Below are 23687 nucleotides of genomic sequence, written 5' to 3' on the forward strand. Positions count from 1 at the left end.
CAGTAACTAATTACTGATTACGTCCCCAAAAAAGTAATCCCGTTACTTTACTGATTACTTATTTTCAAAAGTAATTAATTACTTACTTACTTAGTTACTTTTTAAAAACACGATTTTCAACCTGAATAGGTGATAAAGTGATAGAGCTTTCAGCCCAATTCTACTTTTTCTACATAATCCATCATACAAAATGTAATCAAATGGAAAAGTCTCTTTTTTTAACTTGTTTTATCAGTTTTAATCTTTTAACTTTATGCATCAAGCAAAAATTTAATTATATGCAACATTCTCTGACTTGAATAAATTAGTTTAACATTTAAACCTATTTTCTACACATTCCAGCACATAAAATAAAATATTTTTTGTGTTTACACTCACTCTTTCAAATAGATGCAAGTAAAACACAGCAGAAAATAAATAAAGTCAAAGACTAAGCGGTCCTGTTGCTCTATTGCTCTAAAAAGTAATCAGATTACAGTAACACGTTACTTGTAACGCATTACTGCCCATCTCTGGTCCCGATAGATTGCAACCTCCTGATGGACTGCAGCCCCCTGCAGTAATCTTCCTTGCCCGTCTGTGTTGTGGATGTATACAGGTGTGCAGAAATGGAGAAAGATGTAAGAAAGATATCATCTTACTTGTAATGCAATAACCAATTTTAGAGTTTTGTGGTCAAGTTTATGACGAGCCATGTTTAACTGACAAAAGCTAAACAAGGGGTTTGTGGTCATTGTTAGGTTACATGACGGGTAGCAGGCATCGATTTATATTTAAGGCAATGATGATTAGATTTCCTTTTTATAGTAGCTTTATACTCTCAAGGGGTTAGAAATCAGACATATGCCTTGTGAAACATCTGCTCTAACCCGCCCAGCTTCGACAGGTAAATGCTACTTATATAATAATCGGACATGGGGGCTAGAATAAGCTTTAATACATTACAAGAAAACATTTTAAAAGTTGATTCGTGATTTTACACTAATTTCTGGGTCTTTGTTGCTGTGTGCCATATTAGCTTACGGTAGATGCCCACAGTTTGCCTCGCCACTGAAACAGTATGCGTGTGCGGGGATGCCCCATTACCTCATGAGAATGACCGGTTATTGTTTATCTTGTTAACAGTCTTTATCTGCTTTATATACATCTATAACTATACTTATTTCATGTAATACCATAATTTAGAAGAACAAATGGTTATTATCTGACTTTATTGGGCGCATTTAAAAAGATTTCACTCACACATTGAAAAGATTTCTCTGTTAGGCTACCCTGCTAGCAGCCTCAGCAGGCTAACCACAAACCAAAACCTACTTGCACGAAGTTGCATCATTTCATGCTATCGGCCTCGATGCTACAGTGCAAAATATAAGTAATTTAGATTTGATCGTGTCTTTTTTGTTAATAAATCATTAGGACATGTTTTGGATTTCAAGGGGAAAATAAAAAGTCCGAGGTTTAGTGAAGGTCGCATCTGCGTGAAAATAAAGAAGGAAATCTTTAACTTAGTGTTTAACAGCATCTCTAATGTTACTGTCTCATCACAATCACATAAAACACAAAAGTGTAACAGAATAATGTCCACAGCAATACAAACATTACAGAGAAACCCCTCTGAACCTGAAGTTAACTGCATGGAAACCCCGAGTTAAAGTGCGCATGCGCAGGGGCTTTTCCCAAACTACGGTTTATCAGTCGGCGTGAGTACGAGCGCGTCTCACAAGGACAGTATCACAAACTGGCGAAAGATGGATAGCACTGACCCTCTGCCACTGTCTCCTTTTATTAACAACAGCTTTGCAAAGACGAAAGAAGGAAGCTTGTTAAATCAGGTGAGATTATTTAGAGCTTTCTGCTTCAATAACGGGCGGGATGTCATGTCTGAAATCTGAGTATGCCTCTCTTCTAAGTTATCATGTCCTATTGTAGAATACCATGTATTTCATTTCACTATTTGTAATGTGGAGGAAATACTTTTAAAGTAGTTTTGCTTAAGTTTAAAACTTCTTTGGGATGTAGCACGGTTTCCGTGTTTTGTTCGTGAAGAAAGAAAATTCTCATCGACTTGTTGTAGGGAAGACGTCACGTGACCTAGATATAATACACAGGTGGCCTGTCCGGGTGGGATGTGGTTTGCAGACGAAAAAACCGCCGACTCAGTTGCCTCTGCAGAAAAACACGTTTTCATTTTAAAAGACGTCATGTCATCCATACTCATATTTTTTTAATGTATTTTTTTGTGCCCCCTCCCTCCAGGTGATGCCATCTAAAACCTCCACCGTGGCCACCGTGATCCAATTGGTGCAAAGAGCGGTGCAGAAGAGCTGCATAAGGGCTTGTCAGCTGCTCTGCCTGCCTTTTGACCCTGTGATGTGTGAAAAAGTCACATGTTGCTCAGGTAAAAAACAAAAACAAAACCGAACAAAAATGACTTTATTGGAGGTAGATTTTACATTTATTCTTTACATAACTATAATTGCATGAATACATCTGTTTATTTGTGTTTTGTCGTTATAATCACGATGAACTTTCAGTTTGTCTGTGTAAGCTGGAAAGATAATGTGTCATTAGTAAAAAAGTAACCTTCCCTCTCTTATTGCCTTTACAGCTAAAACTCATCAGCCCAAGGAGAATAAAAACATTCAAGGTAACATTTTAACTTTATATGTTCAATAAAACGTTGGCTTCCTTAAATCTTTTTTGGTAAAATCTTTTGCTTCCCCTTTTCCCCATCTTTATGTTTTCCATTACTTATTTTTCACGAGCCTGGAGGCGTACTGCATTGCGGTTCATTACACATATTAATTGTATGCGTGATGGAAGTTTTTTTTTTTGACGTTCGCCGCACATTCAGGAACTTAAAACTGTGACATCACTATGGATCAACAACTTCTCATTTTCTCTTCCCTTTTCTCCTGCTTTCCCCGTCACACAGCAATGGCCCTTCAGAGTCCGCCGTCAACAATACTGATCGTCAACATCAGCAACTCCACGTTGATTGACTGCGTCATTGGAAACGGCACCCATACAGTGGCCGAGTGTCAGCCTCTCATGCAGGAAACTGAGCGCCACATGAAAGGTGTGTAACAGCAAAGCCTGGCCAGCTGAACATCTCTTTAAAATACGCTATGCCGACTGCACTCATGTGAAGTGCAAGCTTTTAATTTGAGTTGTGTTACAGGTCAGATGAGGTTTAGCTGCTACGGTGGGAAACAGGAGTCAGCACAGGATGCTGCTTTGCCACCACTTCCTCCATCAGAAGAGCATCCGAGTGTCAGCATCCACAGCTCCCACGTCAGCTACACCATCATTGGAGACAACAACAGCATGCATGTTGATATGAGCCAGCCGTCCAGCTAAAACGGAAGATTCACAAGTGTGCCACATGTACACACACATGCAGACTCAAGAAACACTGTAGCCACGATTATAACTTCAGCTTAGTATCAGGGCAAACATTTTCAGTCTGGAGGTGAGAGGTAACAATGTCTCTGCTAATCAAAAACTCTGCCAGATAAGCAGTTTATTATTATAAAACACAAAAAAGAGCTGTTTTGTGGGCATTTTGACCATCATGACTGTTGATTTTTCGCTCTGGTCTCTTTTAGTTGACATGAGGGAAAGCTTTTTGTTTGTTATGTAAATGTTCTAATCGGGGGCAATCATGGCTCAAGAGTTGGGAGTTCGCCTTGTAATCGGAAGGTTGCTGGTTCAAGCCCCAGCTTGGACAGTCTCGGTCGTTGTGTCCTTGAGCAAGACACTTCACTCGTTGCCTACTGGTGGTGGTCAGAGGGCCCGGTTGCGCCAGTGTCCGGCAGCCTCGCTTCTGTCAGTGCGCCCCAGGGTGTCTGTGGCTACAATGTAGCTTGCCATCACCAGTGTGTGAATGGGTGGATGACAGGTTGTGTAAAGTGCTTTGGGGTCCTTAGGGACTAGTAAAGCGCTATACAAATACAGGCCATTTACCAAATGTTATCTTATGTCTGTCACGTCATGATATGGGCTTGGGTTAAAATGTATGGCCTATGGTCATTAAAAGTAGACTATTTAGTAGTATTTATTACCAGAGGTAATTTTGATTTCCTGTGTCTCTATATTTGATATTGCTTAATATAAAATAACTGTGACTTTGTTATGTACATAAAACTGAGTAAGAGGACTATGAATGAATGAGTTTTAACTGTTGTAACGGTAACTGCTATTATATTTATAATAAAGACTTCACATACTGCATTAGTGTTTGTTTTTATTCAGATGATCATGTCAATGACATTCGGCAGCACTATCAAAAAGTCATTTCTTCTTTTTCCTTCTTTCCTTCTTGTTCCCTTTCTTGCCTTTCTCAGCTTTTTTAAAACCGCAGAGTCCTCGGCGTACGATGCAGCCTCTCCACCAGGCCTGCAGCTGCACAGAAACAGGGATTCAGTTCAGTTGTATTTATACAGCGGCAAATCAAAACAACAGTCACCTCAAGGTGCTTTATATCGTAAGGTAGACCGTACAATAATACATACAGCAAAAACCAACAGTCATATGACCCACTATGAGCAAGCACTTTGGCAACAGTGGAAAGGGAAAACTCCCTTTTAACAGGAAGAAACCTCCAGCAGAACCAGACTCAGAGAGGGGCAGCCGTCTGCCGTGGTTGGGAATGAATATGCCGCAGTCCATGTTCATTCTGCCTGCTGAATACCCCCGTATTCCTTAGCGTTGTTCTTGAATACGAGAACAACCGAACTTAAAGAGCATGAACTGTGTTGGATACTGTTACCTTGGTGGCAGCTCTGATCCGTGCCTGCTGTTGGTACAGTTTCTCTTGCTCCTCCCTGTCCTCCATCACCATCTGCTCCATCTCCTTGAACTGAAATCAGGAAGTAATTGACATTCACTTAATAACGAACTAATTAGCATCTGCATCTGTTCAGCACCGTGAGCCGCCAACCTTCATTTTCATGTCCTCCAGCCTGTCTAAGTTCAGGTCCTTTTTGAAGCACATGTTGTGGAGCTGCTTGCTCTTCTCCTGCACCATCTGCTCTGTGTGCTTCTGCAGCTCATGCAGCAGCTGCTGCAGCTCCTGATCAGCAACAGTGCAAAGTTAGGTTCACCATATTATCAGCAATCAAATTAATGAGATAAACAGTCTTCTGGAGAATGACAAACACAAAAAGATCAGCTACTTGATAAAGATGAGCCCAAACCACAGAAACTATGAATCCATACAAGCGACAAACCAGGAAAGAGCTTTTTAGTTTTAGAGAAACTGAAAGGACACACACACACACACACACACACACACACAAAAAACTGAGCACAGTGTTCAAGTTCAAGGTTCTTTATTTGTCACATGCATAGTTATACAAGTATAACACACAGTGAAATGTAGCCTGACACGCTCCTCGACATGTGCAAAAATTGGGGGGGGGGGGGGGGGGGGTGTAGAGGAAGAACATTATATATATATATATATGTACATACATATAGTATATACACTGGGTGAATGTGCAGTAGTAGCAGCAAGCAGGTGAATTCTGTACATTAATATGAATAGACATCTGACTATTTTACAGGATAGACAATATAAACATATTTAAAATTAAAGGAATTGAAATGTACATTGTTCCTTGGTTTAGTGTCTGGAAGAGTCCTGTCTCAGTCAATTATAGATGATGTGAGAGGGCGGGTGTGTGTGTTTAGGGCACGGATGGCTTGGGGATAGAAGCTCCTCTTGAGTCTCTCTGTCCTTGCCCGGAAGATGCGGAACCTTCTACCAGATTGCAGAAGTTGGAACAGTTTGCTGCCAGGATGGGACGGGTCCTTCAGTATCTGCGCTGCTCTAGTCCGGCATCTCCTGGTGTAGGTGTCCTGAAGCGGGGGGAGAGCAATCCTGCAGCAGCGTTCTGCTGTACGGATCACTCTCTGGAGAGCTTTTTGGTCCTTCACACAGCTGTTCCCAAACCACGATGTCATGTTCTGTGTGAGGATGCTCTCCACAGCGCCTGTATAGAAAATCCTGAGGATCTTTGGAGAGACCCTGAACTTCCTCAGTTGTCGTAGGTGATACAGGCGCTGCCTAGCCTTTTTGGTCTGGACCTGAATGTGGGCAGTCCATGTCAGGTCTGAGGAGATGTGGACACCAAGATACTTGAAGGACTGCACCCTCTCCACTGGCGCTCCATTGATGATGATGGGCTTGTAGTCTCTGTGCTGACCCCTTCTGAAGTCCACCACCAGCTCCTTGGTCTTGCTGACGTTCAGCTGGAGGTGGTTGTCCTGGCACCACGATGCCAGATTCTTCACTTCATCCATGTAGGCCGCCTCATCGTTGTTGGAGATGGCACCCAACACCACTGTGTCGTCAGCAAACTTCACAATGGTGTTGGAGCCATGGGTGGCCACACAGTCTGAAGTGTAGAGGGAGTAGAGCAGTGGCGAGAGGACACATCCCTGAGGGGCTCCTGTGTTGATGGTGATGCTGTTGGAGAAGCACCTGCCCACCCTCACCACCTGAGTTCTGCCAGTGAGGAAGTCCAACACCCATGCACACAGACGGCTGTTAAGTCCCAGATCCCTCAGCTTTGTGAACAGTCTGCAGGGCACTATTGTGTTAAACGCTGAACTGTAATCAACAAACAGCATTCGCACATAGTTACCCTGTTTCTTGTCCACGTGGCTGAGAGTGGTGTGTAGGACGTGGGCGATGGCATCCTCTGTGGATCTGTTGGATCTGTAGGCGAACTGCAGCGGATCTGTGGTGTCTGGGATGGAGGAGGAGATGATGTTCAACAGCAGCCTCTCAAACACCTTCATTACTACCGAGGTCAGTGCAACTGGCCGGTAATCGTTCAGGGATGAGGGGTTGCTGTTCTTGGGCACAGGGATGATGGTGGATCTTTTGAAGCATGTGGGGACCACAGACTTCGCCAGGGACTCGTTGAAGATGTAAGTGAACACACCTGCTAGCTGGTCAGCACAGCAGCGCAGCAGACGGCCGGTGATGCCGTCTGGCCCCGCCGCTTTCCTTGTGTTCACTCTCCTCAGTGCCGCTCGGACGTCATGCTCCGCGATGCTGGTCACCGGTCTCTCGCTGATGACGTCACTGTCCTCGGTAGTCAGGCGGTAGATAGCATTAGCCGCCTGGCTAACCTCGAAACGGCCGTAGAACCGATTCAGCTCGTTGGTGAATGCAGAGTCGGCGTTGATCGGCGCAGTGTCCCTGGCTTTGTAGTCCGTAATGGTGCGTAGTCCGTGCCACATACTCCGTGTGTCGCCCTGGTGGAAGCGGGACTCCACACGTTCCCGGTACCTGCGTTTGGCATCTCTCACCGCGCGCCGCACGCCGTATGAGGCCGCTTTGTAGGCGCTCATATCGCCAGTGGCGAGACCCGCGTTGTAGGAGGCGGTCCTGGCGTTTACTGCAGTGCGGATCGATCTGTCCATCCACGGTTTCTGGTTTGGGAATGTGGTGACTCTCGCAGTGGGGATAATCTCCTCCGCTAGCATATTGACGAAGCATACTGCTACTTCCGTAAACTCGTTGATGTCGACTGCGCATGCTCTGAACATGTCCCAGTCTACGTCGTTGAGTGCGTCCTGTAGCGTAGCTTCTGATTGGGCAGTCCACCGTTTTACCTCCCTCTTGGTCACGTCTTCCCTCCGTATGCTTTGTTTATACTGGGGAATGAGGAAGATGGCGTTGTGGTCAGACTTCCCAAAAGCCGGGTGTGAGACAGCTTTGTAGCCCTGCTTGTATGGCGTGTAGCAGTGATCCAAAATCCGATCCCCTCTCGTTGGACACGAGACATGCTGGTAAAAGTTTGGCATGACTTGTCTGAGGTTCGCTTTGTTAAAGTCTCCTGCTACAATGAGGGCTGCTCCCGGGTCCTTGTTTTGAAGCGAGCTCAGCACATCATGTAATTCGGACAAAGCCATACCTGTGTCCGCTTGGGGTGGGATGTAGACCGCCGTGGCGATGACTGAGGTGAACTCACGGGGCAGATAGAAAGGGCGGCACTTAATGCTCAGGAACTCCAGATGTGGCGAGCAGCCGCTGGAGAGAGTAGAAATGCTCCTGACATCACACCACTTTCTGTTTATCATGAAACACACTCCCCCACCTTTGGTTTTGTTCGACTCTGCCGTTCTGTCCGCGCGGAGCACAAAGAATGAATCCGACGGAGTTACGGCCTGGTCCGGCACGGTGGGGGTCAGCCATGTCTCCGTGAAGCACAGAATGTTGCAGTCCCTCATGTCACGTTGGAAGGTGACCCTTGCTCTTAGGTCATCGAGCTTGTTCTCCATGGATTGTACATTGGCCAGTAGGATACTGGGCAGTGGTGCGCGATGCGCCTGCTGTCTCAGTCTGTTCCTAATACCAGCGCGTTTTCCCCGGCGCTTCTTTGTTCTGTGCCTCGGATGAGCGGCCCGTCCTTTGTTGTTCTCCGCGCCGCGTAGAATCTCTGGCGGCCAGGAAGGGTCAGGATTAAAAGTGTCCAAGATTAGATGTGCAACCTTGGCACCGATGTTTACAAGTGATCCGCTGTCGTATACTATAAGACTAGAGGATTTTGGGATGTAAACCAGAGCAAAAAATAGGTAAAAAACAAGAAAAGTGGATAGTCGGAGCGGAGCGGTCAGGAAGGCATCTGGACGTGGCCGCGTGTTGGTTTAGTTAAATCTCCTGATGGCTTATGAATCCAATCACATGGCGAATTCAAGTTATTCAAGCTGCTTTAGCCTTGACACAGTTCATCTCAAAGCTGCTTTGCAACCCAACTCCGCCGCTGTGTCTCTCTGTGATAGTATTTCTGACTTTATCTATAACAAATGTCATATTTGTTGTCATCGATGCCTACCCTGTTCTGTGCTAGCGACTTCCTTGTGCTCTCCATGGATACAGATAAAATACCAGGGAAAAAATTACAGCAGATGGAAATCTTCTTTTGAATAGCGAGCGATCTCAAGTGAACTGCTCCAAAGCTAATTTAATTAATTTCAATTTAGTTTTATTTATGTAGCACCAAATCCCAACACAGTTGTCTGAAGGTGCTTTATACAGTATGGTAAAGACCCCACAATAATACAGAGAAAACCCCAACAACTACATGACCGCCCATGAGCACGCACTTGGCAAAAGTGGGAAGGAAAAACTCCTTTTTGAAGTACAGCCTCTAAGCCACACAGCTGCACAACGCTGCATATAGTATTACTTCACCAACCTCATGCTGCTTCAGCAGGAATTTCTGAGACTCCTCGTGAACTCTCACCTCCTCCTTCAACTGTTTCTTCAGCAGCTGAGACAGGATGAGCCAATGAAGGTGATTATTTAGTCATTAAACATTTGACTTTAAATCTAAAATGTAGAGCCGAGCGTGTCTTATATTTGGACCTACCTCCAGCTGCCCTTCCAGCAGTGCCTCAGCCTGACTGGTCTCACTCTGGATCTTCCTGAGCTGCAGCCCAGTGTCGTTCTCCTTAATGTTCTCTTTGCTTCTCATCTTTAACAAACGATCTTTCTTGTTTGCTTCATGGTGTATGACCTGCAGATACAGGTCCGGATGGAGACCAAGTAGTGGGATTACTGAACTCTTATTTTTTCGACCCTTACAGCTATTCATTCACAATTGTTCCCTATGGGTCAGTTTCTTACCTGCAGTTTGAGAGTTTTCTGTTGGAGCTCCTCTTGTTGTTTCAGAAGAGTCTGTCTTCTCTTGTCCACTTGTTTCATTTCCTCCCTGAAAGGAGAGTGACTTACATTATAGATGCTGATTATTTCTCCATGTGTTTTTTCTCCTTGTCCTCTATTTAGAACACCCCCTTCTTTTTTACCACCAAGGTCAGGATTACTGGCAAATCATTCAAAGAAGAACCTTTTCATGTTCGTATCCCTTCTCCTCTGCTCGACTTCCTCCACAGCCTGCAGCAGAGAGCTAAAACACTGTTTCTCCTCCAGCTCCAAATGTAGCTTGGACATCAGCTGTGAGATGTATTCACTGCAGTGAGATGAATTATTGAGAATAAATAATGGCTTTGTTTATTTGTTTGTTTTCAGTGTGTTCTGTGCTTCTTACCAATCCCTTGTCAACTTCCTGAGCTTGGCTTTCTCCTGCACCACACACACACACACACACACACACACACACACACACACACACACACACACACACACACACACACACACACACACACACAGTCATGTAATAACGCCCAAAACACAGTTTTTCACAACACTGCTAGATCAAAGCAGCAGGCAGCTGTTGACAGATGTTATCGTGGTAATACTGTGAAATCACCTGTGCAGGTCTTTCCCTGCGTATCCGCATTGCGAGAATATGTCCCAGTATTTCCAGCTGGTGTGAACAGTCCTCCAGTACTGCTACCAGTCTCAGACTCTGGATCCTGGATAAACACATCCTGTAGAAAATGAAGGCAGCGATGAACAGATAGATTCAAAGTTACACTCTTAAAGATGGGTTATTTTTAGCATGGCGCTGTCTAAGAGCTTGCTTGCGGAAATAAACCACAAGCTCTTTGAACCTCGGAGACATTGGCACTGGTGTCTGAAGGCTAAACGTTAGGCTCGGCGCTAGCTAACATTTCCGCTTCACGACAAAGAACGTGGCAGGGGTACCAGGCAAAAACTGTGGCTTACTTCTCTCTTTCTCGCTTTGTGAATACCAGTAACCATTTCTAACACGAAACCAGAGCCGGAGATAAAGTTCAGGCTTTATGTTACTATGGTAACAATGCCACTTTTTTCCCCTTGTAACTTTATTGACAGAGTAAAACATTTACAGACCTGTTTAACACTCCTTTTGTTAACTTCAAATGATGTATTCATTAATAAATAAAATCTAAAGGAACAACTTGTTTTTCCCCGGTCAATCAGGCATTATAAAAGATTATAACATACAAAATTATACAAAATATACACAATTCCCTTCTTCTGATTGTCTATTTACAACACCATTACTACTACTACTACTATTATTATTATTGTTGTTGTTGTGTTTTATGATTTGGTGTTTTATAGTTAAAAAGAAATTGAATTCTTTTCGTTAGTAACCCTCATGGGTATCAAATTATGATTCAGGACTGAATAAAGACTTCCTACCAACTCTATTAGACACTTGGAGACACTTGAAAAAACAAGGCATTATGTTTTTGGATACTTTAAAATAAAAGATGAATAAATAAATGATGAGGATAAATAAATGATGAGGCTGTGGTCAGCTATTGCATTACAGTTTATTGTTTATACTTGTCATTTGTTGCACTCTCTGCAGGGAGTTACAGCTTGAAGGTAATACAGACTGAAGGTACAAGCTACACTGTAGTACATGCATGATGCTGTCTGTCACACCGAGAGGTTTCTTCTGAAGACTTCGCAGCCCTCCTGTTCTTCACACATGGACAATTTCCCTCTCAGCTCTACAGCAGTCTCATTGTCAGCACTGTCATCTTTGAGGCAACACACCTGAACGTTAGAACAAACCCTTTGAAACGATGTATGTACAGTAACAGCAGACGACTGTTCAACAGATGAGAGCGATAACAAAAGGCATCTTTTAAGGCAAAATATGAAAAGACGTGGAATGCGATGAAGTGTAAAATAAACATCCGGGCTATGAGGAAGTTATATCTCTCTGCCAGTGAGACTATGAATGACAAAAAAGAAATCATAAAGGCATTGTATTAACATTAACTCTGAGTGACTGAAAGCTGGGCAGCGTGCTGTTATTTTATGTATTATGATTCATCTTTGCAAACATACAGAAACAAATCATTAACTTGATTCATGGGAAAGCAAGAGCGTTGCATCAGTTTAAGGTATGTTTTGAAAAGATGCTGTAATGGACATATTTCAGGTAAAATACTTAAAGGCAAATCTGAACCATCTGGGTCATAGTAATGTCTGAAATTATTATTATTATTATTATTGTTACAGTCCTAAAATTGTGTTTTTCCTCAGTCAGCCTCTGAGTAGGAGTGAGGGGATCGCAGGTGAACTCAACATTTGTTAGATGTTTTGATTCCCTTTAATCAAAGATACTTTGCTTGTGCTTTTGCTTCTGCCTAGAAACAGGTGATGTCATTCAAATGCTTCCATTTCCAAGTCGGTATTTAATGATAGTTGGAGATTTTTGTCTATAGAAGCTCGTCAGGGTGCAAGCGTAACTTCACAACTGATCAAAACTGGTTCATCACAAAAGTAAGCTGGGATAGATTGTGGTGAGATCATAATTTTAGACTGATTGGAGAATTAATTAATGTTATAACTTGTCTTTTGAAAAAGTTCAAATCAGCTTTATTTATACCACACAAATTAACAAAAAAAGCACCTTAGAGACATCTGTGCATACCAAGTGGTGTGCAGTTTAAGAGATTTTAAAAGGCATTTACCAGTTAATGGTAGGGACTAGAAATCTCAATAACATAGCCTCAGCTGTGTTTTGACCTTTTTTCCCCCTAAAGCACCTTTGATAAGATATTTCTGAGAAAGGCAAAACTAAATAACTGGAGCACCACACTGCTGTCACTTATCCCTGATCGAAACCACCTGCACAGATCTGATCAAGTACATTTATAATATTTATTAGCATTAAACACTGATAAATGTTTTTCTTTGTTTTTCAGAGGGCTTATTTTAATCTCTATATTTTTGTTAAAATCCTTGTTTATCATATACTGGGCCTTGATGGAGCCAGATCAACTTTATTCTGATTGGCTGCCCCTCACAAACACAACGTTTGCATGAGCTTTTGACTCCGAGAGATTATTTAGACATAGGCTGGTATCAGTATTTGAAGCGTGGCAATGTTTAATATATTACAACAATCTATAGATGGCAAAATAAAAAGCATGACAGGAGTGTTTTAAAGAACTTTGATCATTGTCTAATTACACATGAATATTTCATTTTAACAGAGACTGGAGCGCTTGAGGTGGTCTTCCTCCATTAGCAAGACCACTGCATAAATCAATAACTACATCAGGTGACATATTTATTTAAGGAGTTATTATTTGGCACTATAGTCAACATAAAAGCAGGTGATATTTCTCTTTGTGTAGCAACCTTTGGAGGAAAATAAAACGGGTAATTTAGCTTGAATTCCTCAAGGAAGCATGGTTTCAAGAGCGCTGTCAATAGCAGAGAGGAGTGAGAGTCTCCCTGAGCATCATCAGCAAAAGTCTGAACTGAAAACAGAGGGTGACATTTTATCGAGTAATTATTTACTGTACATACATGTAAAAAACTAAATTATAGCCCATACAAAATGTACAGTTTTATCTTCTTTTTGATGACCGTCACTCTTCGTTTACAATACGATCGCTTTTCTGTTTTGTGCTTTTTATGTGAACGCGAGTTTAGGTGGAGCAGACCGTGGCACCATCATGGAGGAAGGAAGTCAGTCCCCTTTGCACTTTGTCTCTGTTGAGTCAAATGCCTGTGTCCACACATTAAAGGTATTTCTGATATATTGATGATATTATTAAAAAAAAAAAAACACAAAAAAGACTGGCAGATCTACAGTACTGTCTAGAGAAGCTGATCACGATCAGGACACAGCAGCCAGAAACCTCACTATCCACCACCAAGGTTCTTACAGCCATTCAGGCAGCCTTCTCCGACTCACGTCCACTAATACAGTAAGATCATATCCAGTGTTGTGCCATTGGAGCTGGAAGCAGCCAGAAGGAGAGATACAGAGTTTCAGATTTCACTGATTGTTCGTTCAGAGGGATGGTACTCCTCCCTATCTTTAGGGGAGGACATGTAGAATGACTGTGTCTTGCGTTTTAAGCGAGCCCTCTTGGTGGCCAGTGACAGACTGTGTTTGCTGGAGGCGATTATGTCACAGATGAACTTCTTGCAGTCCACACAGACCTCCATGGTAGCCCAGTCCTCTGTCAGCTCTGGGGGAAGCTCCAGTTCTTCATGAGACTTTAAAGAGCCGTGCTTCGAAAACCTACAGAGACAGAAACAGCAGAGGAGCTCGGCTTGAACGGGAGCGAAACACAACATTGTTTTGATATATTAACAATGTGAATTAGCTTTGGTTTCAAATGATCTAAAATGTGCATTCATAGCTAACTTAATCCATGGGATATCAATTAAATGTGTTTAAAAACAAAAAAACACATGAAACAACTCATCCTGAAAAGACTTAATGAAAAGTTCAGTCATGCATGATAATACAGGTAAATTAAATCCAAACTTCATGATTGTCTTGCTGCTTTTCTGATAAGGACGCTGAATAATTTGGTAAAGTTTGACAATCAGCCAAGCAGTTTCTGATGTGGTAGTTGCAATTTTATCCACTAGATGTCAGCAACACCCAACAAATCTTCTGACTGAAGAGGACACGCTGTACCAAGCAGTAGTAGCTACAATGAACAAGGCCTTTACTTTGCATTGTGTGTGCAGTTTGTGATGACGAACACGAGATGTATGATCTCCTCCTTTTGATTGTTGCACTGCTATTTCTAGTTTGAATAGTGTTGTTCATAGCTCTTACTTAGACATAGTCTTCTGGATGCTGTGGCGCTGTGGGTTACTGGAGGACTTGTCAGTTTTAGCAGCTGCTGCTGTTGTCGCTGCCCCAGGAGCTTTTCTGGGACCTTTAGATGCTCCTTTTGCAGGTTCTTTCAAAGCGGGGGATGCAGCAGCCCCTCCTGGTTTAGATGGACCTGGGGCTCCAGCCACTGACAGTCCTTGTCCTACAGAAGCCATGGCACTTATTCTCTCCCTGGGGAGAGTGTTGGTGGAGCCAATGGAGTAGATGGGCAAGCTGGAATAAGGTTTGGATGGCAGCCGCATCTGTCAGAGATGGAAGGCATGTATGAAAGAGATAAAACTTCCTCACAATGCGTATGGAAGCACAGTAATGATGCAAAACAAGAGAGAAGAGTGTCGTCAGTTTGAATTTGGTTGATTGGGAAGCAATGAGCCAAAGATCAGTGACCACCATTTGCCACATTAGGAAGTATCTTACACTATTTACTTATTTATTTTAAAGAGGTCCACTTTATTGTCACCAGCACAAAGATGTGATACTGCAGAAGAGGACTTATTTATCCCACGTGCCTTACCTTTTTGCAGCACTGTGCGCACACAGGCCTGCAAAGAGACGATTGACAGAAGTTACAGGAGAAGGAATAAACGAAAGCAGCCATAGATCCTTAAATAATTATAAACAGAAGAGTATTAATGAAAAAGATGAAGATAATCATCTGAAATTGTTTACTTTTTGCAGAACTGGCAGGTGTAGGACCAGGTGAAGAAGGAAAACCTTTTGGCTCGACAACAGAAGCAAAGCTGCAACAGAAATATAGAGATCGCAGTAAATATAAAGAAGGTATTTGGAACCAAAAAAACATTTTTCTCAGGATAAAAGTTATACTGTTTCCCTAACCCACTTATGGTGTTATAATTTAACTGTGCTCATTTAGAAAGAGTAAGTAATCCCTGTTTATTAAAGAGAGATTACTTCTTTATAATAGAATTAGCCTAGGCAATAAAAAGATGTATTACCTTCCCCTTCTTCATGGCATTGTAGATGTCTTTGTACTGCTGGAACTTCTCCAGCTCTGCCTTCACCAGCACCTGTCTGATGTGCATCACTTCCTCCACCGTCAGAGACAGACACTCCACAGGAAAACAAAACTCCTCCTGCAGCAACAACAAGAATTATACGCACAGCAGTCAGTGGACCCAGCAGACTCAAAACACAGGACTCAGTGTTTTTCATTCAGCACACACATGCACAACTCTCCTGCACCTTTAAGAGCACTGAGAGTGGGTCCGGGCTACAATTGGGTCATAAAAATATCCTCATTGTTCAGTGAAAGAAACGGCAGCTCAGAGTAGAATCGTGATGTGGGAAAAACAGTGAACACTTTTTTCCTGCAGCAGTGCCGAGAAATAGTGTTCACAAAGCGTGCAATGATTGTCTTCAAGAACTGGCTAAAAAAAGAGAATTTCTTTTTATATTTGTTATCCAGCTGGAAGCAGCCATCAGAACATGATACACTCATAAGGGCATAAGGGATGGACATGGTCAGCAACAATACTCAGGCAGGCTGTGGCATTAAAACAATGCTCAGTTGGTCCTAAGGGGCAAAATGTGTGCCAAGAAAATATCCCCCAAACCATTACACCCTCAGCAGGCTTAAGTATTTATACAGACATTGTGGCAGCAGAAACAGAAACTCGTCAGACCATGCGCCGTTTTTCCAACCTGTTCTTCTATTGTGCAATCTTGGTGAGCCAGTGTGAATTGGGCCCTCAGTTTCCTGTTCTTAGCCCATAGGAGGGGCACCTAATGTGGTCTTGACCATGTCTACATGGAACTCAAGGAACAAAGAGAGCAATATTAAATAAGGGGAACTCCTAGATGACTGTGGTTTTATTGTAAGGGGAGGCTGTATATGTTTGTAGCCACAAGGTGTGTTTGTCTGCTACTCAGGGCATCCTCAGGGCCTTTGTAACAGTCGCACATTATGAATCCTTGATTGACTTCTGAAGGACAAGTTAACGCACCGTGGTTCTTCCCATTTCTCTCTGTTACCAGAAACACAGAGGAGAGGAAACTTCAAATTCACTTTTTAGTGTTCAGAAACATGAAAAAAAGAGATCTTTGATCCTATGTTCGTCTTTCCTGTTACTTCCTGTAAACGCTCTGACAGTTCTTTGTTAGTTCTATGTTGCTATACGTTTGAGCCACTGTGTTAGATATCCAAAGCAATGTCCTCAGCCTGCTCTAGGTGAATGATATCTAGTGAAGAATTAGGAGGATGAGCAGCTACAGTTATTATGACGGGACAGACTGATGGGAGACGGGCAAACCTCGGCCGAGTCTCTTCGAAGGATGTAAACCTTCCTGCACAGAGCAAAAAGTGTCTTCACCAACCCCAACACAAACACCTCGATAGGGTTGGAGCTCCACAAAGGGCACAGAGTAGAGGGAGAAGGGTGGAGAAGGAAGGGAATCCAGGAGTGATGTGAGATTTCGATTCCAACCTGAGCAAGAGAAGGTGGAGGTGTGTGTGTGTGTGTGTGTGTGTGGGAGGGAGGAAGAACAGAAAGCCTGCAATTTAACAGAGATACAGGGACTCGATGGTTCTGGTAAAAGAAGGAGGGAAGAAATCCTGAGAAAGGGGCACACAGAAGAGAGATGACAGCATGTGTGTTTAGTTTCAATCCTTCCTCATTTCCCTACAGATCTTGATGCTCTACGTACTTATCTCGTTCTCCCTCTGCTTCTTTTGATTATTAAGTTATTTGACCACACTGGACACTGACAGCCACTGGAACAAGTCAAAACAGCAATCGATGGAATATCCTTTGAAACTAACGCATTAGTAGATTTGTTTTTGATTTCAATCTGGTCCAGTTGTGACTCTCTTCCAAAGTGTGTCGTTTGTCTTGTCTTTCTCCCCTAACCCCCCAATCAGTCGTGACAGTTGGCTGCCCCTGTAGTGTATTTAACTTATAACATAAAGCGCCCTGAGGTGACTGTTGTTGTGATTTGGCACTATATAAATAAAACTGAATTGAACTGAACTGAATCCTATTTCCAAATGTTTATTTTTAAATGATACACGAAGCTCTGACTCACCAGGGACTTGGAGCTCTGCTTGGAGGGCGGCTGAAACGGTCGGACATTTGTGGGCGTTTCCTTCTCAATAGAGTGTCTTCTCTGGGGGGTCTTACGCCTCTCTGGTTGAGGTGTAGAGGAGATGGGCAGGAACATGGGTGGAGCTGGTGTTCATAGATAGAACGTAAGAGAGAGAGAGAGAAAAAAAGAGCAAGTTTAACTGCAAAGAAGCAATTGATTGGTTAATCTTTAGCTCAAGACCTACTGATTATAAATAATCTTTCAAATGAAAAGACTTTGGGAAACGTGACTGGCAAGGCTGCAAGATTAAAAGCCATCGATCACTGCCAGCAGATAGCTTAGTTAAGGAGGCAGGGGGCGTCGAAAGGCTTCCTGACTCACTTTTCTTCCCCAGCACAGATTCTGGGGAAGTGTCATCCATCAGAGATGTCGCCACGCTGGAGCTGCTCGCTGATTTGCGTCCAACAATCTCATCCTGAATGCACAGAATACACATGCACTTCAGTCGTCACTTTTTCTGCACAAAGTAAATGCATCTAGGAAAAATAAAATTCTAATACACAGAAACGCACTTCAGAGTCAGAGCTGTCCAGTTCAGCGAGGCTGGGAGCCTTCAGGAGCCGCTTTCTCTGAGGAACTGACTGAGATCCAGAGGGTTCGACTCTGGGTGATCCAGATCCATTGGTGAGAGACAAAGAGCTGGATGTCCTCCTGCCCATACGTGGGCTGAACTCATCTGCATAGAGCCACACAGGAGAGTGTCATTCAGGCACAGCAGTTGAAACGAAACCCAAAACACATCCTCTCTGGATTCTTTGCATCCAAACAGGTTATACTTTGCATCTTTCTTTTACTATCCCATTTGTTATATGGGGGAACAGAGTTTTCAAGTTGTAGTGGGTTTCAGTGGGTGGTGAGGTGAAAGGATGCAATGAATGATGTTACAGAGGACTGAGTTTTGAGAGTCGCTGAAAGGTTAAAGAGGTTGGCGAAGGTTAAGTTTTTCCTAAGGGGAAGCATAGGAGCAGGGCGGTGTTACACGCAGAGCATGGATGCCTTCTTCATGAAATATTTAAACTGTGGACTCCTAAAAAAAAAAGCTTCTCTCCCATATCAACCCCCAGGGAACGTTTTTAGGGAAAGCTAAGTCCTTGAAACCAAATTTCCCAATTTACTAAACAGACACTCTTTACTGGCTAAAGTCTAAAAGTAGAAAAGACAACATTAAAATCAACCACCTACAATACCAAGCTGCCTGATTCTGACTAATTTCTGGGTAAAGCAAAAAGACAACCTGATGAGAGGGTTTGGAGGCAGGGAGTATGGGAAAAGCAGACAAGCGAGTGCTGCAAGAGACAGATAAAAAACACAGCTGATAGGATTGGTGGGAACCCTGAAACTCTCCTTTCTCCCTTCAGCCTCTTGTTTGTGGGAAAAGCATCCACATGAGCTCATCGTCTCAACACGAGCTCTGTTCCTGCTGCCCAGTCTTTTTATGACCAAAGATTCCTAAGAACCTACATCACCAGTTTTTCTCTATTCAGCCATCATTCTAAACCCTTTCTTTGTTTCACCCAAGTCTCAGCATTCACATATTCAAAAAGAGGAGATATTAGTTTAAAGCTGGCGGGCAGGGGGGAGACAAAACAGACAAGACCATTAGGTTAAAATGCAAACATGGCCTTCCAAACCACAGCATTGCTCATACGTTACCTATTCCAGTACGGAATAAATCCTGCGGCATACTGCGAGTTTTGCCGAAACCTAAAAGGGAGACCTCCTTTAATAAGATGGCTACAAGTAAATTGACCACTCAGTACACCTGCCGTTTATATCCAAATAAAATGGAGTGACTGAAGTAGTAAACAGATTTGTGTTTGACAGAATACTTTGGGATACTTTGTGTACGTGTACAGCTACAGGGAAATGGTCTGTTGTCTGGATTACATCATGAAACGTATAACTGCTCAATGTTAAAATACTGACCCTACAAAGGAGTAATTTTGATTCTAAAGTATTTAGTGCAAAATCTGATATTAAATGTTTTTATTTTGTCTATAAAATGATTTAAAATAGACATGGTTTTTAACATATTATCTGTCTTTGTGTGGGTTAGAAGAAGTTTAGTATCACTCTCATGTTGCCTGGCTAAGTCAAGATGGTTCAGCTTAGTTCAGCATAAAGACCACAGCTTTCAGTTCAGTTAAGGTTTCATTTGATTTTTTTATGTCTAATGTTTAAGCATCTTAGCCATGCTTCAGATCAACGACATGACCAGGGTGTAGCCCAGCTCTCGCTGTATGGTAGATGGAATAGGCTCCAGAGAGAGAGAACTCCAGTGATCGACTGGTCCCCTACTAGCAGGCACTCAGAGATAGAGGGGTAAAAGACCTTCCTTTTAACAAGAAGTGACCTCCAGCAGAACCAGGCTCGGGGAGGGGCAGCACATCTGCTGTGTAGTTTTGCAGTAAATAGAACAAACACTTGCATTGCATACCATGCAAGAGTTCTGATTTGAGAGTTTGGTTTGTTTGGGATCATTGTCATGCTGTCAGCCAATTTCTAGCTGGTATTGGATGGTGGATCAAAAATTTGTGGTGTTTTTCTTTGTAATTCCATCAATTTTAACAAGATTTTAAAAACACTGTCTGGAATGCAGCACAAAACCATGACAGAGCCTCCAACGTGTTTTACAGATAACTATGAACACTCGCGGTTTTACGTCCCTCCTCCTGAAAATGTCAGATTTTCAAGTTTCATTCATCAGACTTATTTCTACTGATTTTAAGTCCAGTCCTTGTATAATTTGGCAAACCTACCTGCCATTTCTCCCAGTTTCCCTTCTTTAAGAATGGTTTCTTAACAGCTACCCTCTGTGTCAGGTCTTTGCCAGCGTTATGTAATTTATTCTAGCGTTATGTAATTTGAAACATCACTCCCATTACGGATCGATTAAGTTGACATTTTCCTTTCAATTTTTTGTAGGGGACCCCAGGGAGCCAATCAAATTACCCAAGTCACACCCTTGTTGCTAATCTAATCACCTGCTGACTCTAGCATTAAACAGAAGCACAGAGAGAGTGGCATCAACCTTCTCAACTAATGCACAACTACAACAAAATACTTAATGTCACATTTTAATGACAATTTAATTAGAACCAAGCAGCACCACCTGCTCACGTTGCCTTTAAAACAATAAGCTATCACGAAGGCCCAACGCTGCGCGCAGCGACATGATACCTCACTGAGACTTGTGATCACAGCATTTAATCTCATGAAATCTATTTCCCCTTAGCCATACTCATTAATTTGTCAGCGGGAATGTAAAATCCCCACAAAGTACAGAGTTATCAATATGGTCACATCATATGGGAATGAGTGATTATACAGGGAAGGTTTTACACAGGTCAACAGACAACACAAATGAGGGAGCTGTTTTGAGAGACACTGGCTTCAGTAGGAGAGAAAGTGGAGCACAGGATTATTCTAAATTGGCCACCTGAGCACTGTTCCCTCATCGCAATCACAACACTATCTCCAAATTTGGAGACAGTGTTGGGCATGTTCCACTGCTGGTAGCCTGTAGCTCGTCATCTTAGACTATATATTTTACTATGCTGTGCAGAGCATGAGGCTGCGCACCGGTCCACCTGCGCACTGGCTCGATTCTGCAAAGTCACTGCTGCACACGAAAGACTCTTTTGTATAGATTCTTGGAGACGTTGACGGTGTCACGTATGCTTTTGGCTGTTCCTTGCCAACCCTTGATTAGATAGCTGGCAGCTCATTTCTACTGAAGTTTCACATTATAGAGGAACCTTTAAGAAACTAAGTGCTTGGAAAAGGTGACACTTTTCCCAAGAAGCAACAGCAGGAATATTTTTCAGGAGGTACAGGAATTTCATGAAGACTGACTAGAATAAACTGTTTCCTCAAGGCTGCAATCATTTTAACAGCCAACAGTATTTTTTTTAAAAAAAGAAGAAGATGTTGTTTGTATAGAAAGCAGTGATGTAATTTTACCATCCTTCCTTCAGAACGCTACATGCAAAAAAAAAAAAAAACAGCAACATTGTGAATAAAATTCTTCTTGTTTTGTAGCACCTCTAAACACTTTAAATATCTCAGTCTGGCTGTGAGGCGATGTAATCTCTTCCAATCGAAGACATGTATTACACAAAGTAAAGATTCCTTTTATGACAAATGAAAGGCAGTGAGTTTTGAACATAAGCTCATTTTTTGCTGGTCTGTAGGATAAAGTCACATCAAATACTTTTCAAGATTTCTTTTAAATGATCTGTTCATATATTTTCTATTATTTTTTGAATTTTCTTTTGTTTTGCACACTGAAATATAAGGCAAAGTTTGAACATGAAGACCTTTTTTTTTTAATATTTGAGATCACATTGAGATCAGTGTGTGCTAAAATATGAGACTTTACACGACCGATTGTTTGTTTTCCTCATATTTTAACTAGCCAATACTCAGACAGGTTCAGGAGGTTTTTATCTTTAAAGGTTTTCGAGATTTTCATGTTCAAGCTTTGCCTCAGGTTTCAACGTGCAAAAAATTGGTCTGAACGTTCATTTGATTTCCCTGGTTTTAAGGTTAACAAGTTTAAAGCATGGCCTGTGGATGTAGTTCAGCATGCCACTCATGTCACCTCGCTCTCATCAGCATCCTCCTACTGCCCAGTGTCCCACGGGTCCATTTTTCACCTCCAAAGGAGGCAATCACCAAACGATGAAGCACAACATGAAATGTGTGTACAATATGCAGATTGATGCATTAAAAGTGTGTATCTGTGTCTGTGTGTTTGTTCGTGCTGACAGAACAGATGAGCAGCCACAACAAAGCGGGGAACAGAAAGTGATGAAAAGCCAGGTAAGCAGCGAGGGAGACTTTACCTGACGCGTCAAAACTGAAAGACATGCTAAGTGGCCGAATTACTGCAACGAGAAACGTCATGGACAGTTATTGTTTGTGATAGAGGCACATCAAGTCAAGACTTACTACTGTACATACAAGAAGTTGGTATTTAGTGAGAAAAGAATTGAAATGGCATGCTTATTGTCTTATTTCAGATCCCAAAGGTTTCATTGCTTTCATGACGAGCAATAAGAGGATTTTTGAATAAGTCAGCCAATGGGGAGACACTGCAGACAACACAGTACTGGGTTCAGTGTGTTAATAGAAGTTGCAGACACTTGGCATTATTGTGGCATACGACTTATACTCTGTTGCAAACAATATAAGCCACAAAACAATAATAGGCATTAGTTGCAACACAAATATGAACGGTTAGGCAGCAGCAGCTACAATAGCACAGAGCATAGGCACAAAGTAGGAACATATAAAAGAACAGAAACAGCTCAAAGTAATGAAGCTAGTGCACACTTCTTATGTGATTCTGAGGTGCAGGCATCAGATCCATACTTCAGCTTAAAACGTCTTAAAATTTTAGAGCGAAGTATGGTTGCATGTGTATGGGAGTGTGCACGTGAGTGTGCACTAACGGGACTAAAAGATACCAAGAGCAGGGACAATGAAGTGGGACACCTCCTTACCCAGCCTTCCTCTGCGGACCTCGTCAGGAGAGACCGGGCGAAGTTTCCGCTCTGCTTTGATCTCCTCCAGGATCCGCTCGTGCAGCGTGGGAGGAGGCTGAGTCTGTGGCTTCAGCTTCCGAGCTGACACCTAAGTAGTGTGGGTTGATGATGGGTGGCACAGAGTGAAAAAGGGAGCATACCAACACTGACACAAATGTACAGGGCTGTAGCCCGCAGGCCTGCTTCTCTTCGCCTCTTCGGGTCTACTTTGACTGATTGTTCACCTGATTGCTGAGAGATGAGAGCACTGCTGAAAAAGCAGCCTGCTAATCCTGCTGCAAGATTGATATCAGCACAGAATCCATTATTTCTCCAAATTCAGGCTGCAGTGAGACGTGAACACCCGTGTGCTTTACAGAGTCTGAATTTACAGTCGATCACATGTAGTGGAAATAGTCAAGTCTAATCATCGGGATGATTTTGGCTTTAGCAACAGCAAATCAACCTATAAACCATCTCC

General features: G+C 42.6%; 3 protein-coding genes across 7 annotated transcripts in view; 1 reads left to right on the top strand and 2 right to left on the bottom strand.

Moving 5' to 3' along the window:
• The first annotated feature begins 1630 nt into the window (after positions 1–1630).
• LOC309716645 (uncharacterized protein) lies at positions 1631–4220 on the top strand. The gene is made up of 5 exons (XM_082550574.1): positions 1631–1832; positions 2257–2398; positions 2609–2647; positions 2936–3079; positions 3182–4220. The coding sequence occupies exons 1-5, from the start codon at positions 1749–1751 to the stop codon at positions 3358–3360; spliced, it is 588 nt and encodes a 195-aa protein (XP_082406700.1). The 5' UTR covers positions 1631–1748; the 3' UTR covers positions 3361–4220.
• A 28-nt stretch (positions 4221–4248) lies between these two features.
• drc9 (dynein regulatory complex subunit 9) lies at positions 4249–10808 on the bottom strand. 2 transcript variants are annotated; one of them, XM_082550576.1, is made up of 10 exons: positions 10796–10808; positions 10290–10410; positions 10068–10102; positions 9867–9989; positions 9647–9731; positions 9390–9536; positions 9216–9290; positions 4943–5074; positions 4772–4861; positions 4249–4404 (listed from the first exon to the last, which is right to left on the bottom strand). In XM_082550576.1, exons 2-10 carry the CDS (start codon positions 10407–10409, stop codon positions 4294–4296), a joined length of 918 nt encoding a protein of 305 aa, XP_082406702.1. In that variant the 5' UTR covers position 10410; positions 10796–10808; the 3' UTR covers positions 4249–4293. The 2 variants fall into 2 exon arrangements, with proteins under 2 accessions (XP_082406702.1, XP_082406701.1); XM_082550575.1 differs by lacking the exon at positions 10796–10808 and adding an exon at positions 10649–10753.
• Positions 10809–11225: 417 nt separating this feature from the next.
• Positions 11226–23687, bottom strand: part of LOC309716714 (protein spire homolog 1-like) — a 36905-nt gene continuing 24443 nt past the window's right edge. The window contains exons 8-18 of one of the 4 annotated variants that reach the window (XM_082550684.1): positions 23186–23315; positions 22526–22567; positions 19332–19382; positions 18191–18354; positions 18000–18093; positions 17619–17761; positions 15533–15670; positions 15246–15316; positions 15091–15118; positions 14517–14818; positions 11226–13967 (exon numbers count right to left, since the gene is read on the bottom strand). In XM_082550684.1, the coding sequence (XP_082406810.1) occupies positions 13712–13967; positions 14517–14818; positions 15091–15118; positions 15246–15316; positions 15533–15670; positions 17619–17761; positions 18000–18093; positions 18191–18354; positions 19332–19382; positions 22526–22567; positions 23186–23315 (1419 nt within the window). In that variant the 3' untranslated portion in view covers positions 11226–13711. The remainder of the gene's footprint in view (positions 13968–14516; positions 14819–15090; positions 15119–15245; positions 15317–15532; positions 15671–17618; positions 17762–17999; positions 18094–18190; positions 18355–19331; positions 19383–22525; positions 22568–23185; positions 23316–23687) is intronic. The other 3 variants (XM_082550685.1, XM_082550686.1, XM_082550687.1) reach the window with 3 other exon arrangements.

Source organism: Aulonocara stuartgranti (assembly GCF_965226115.1).
Source record: "Aulonocara stuartgranti genome assembly, chromosome: 11".
NCBI lineage: Eukaryota > Metazoa > Chordata > Actinopteri > Cichliformes > Cichlidae > Aulonocara > Aulonocara stuartgranti.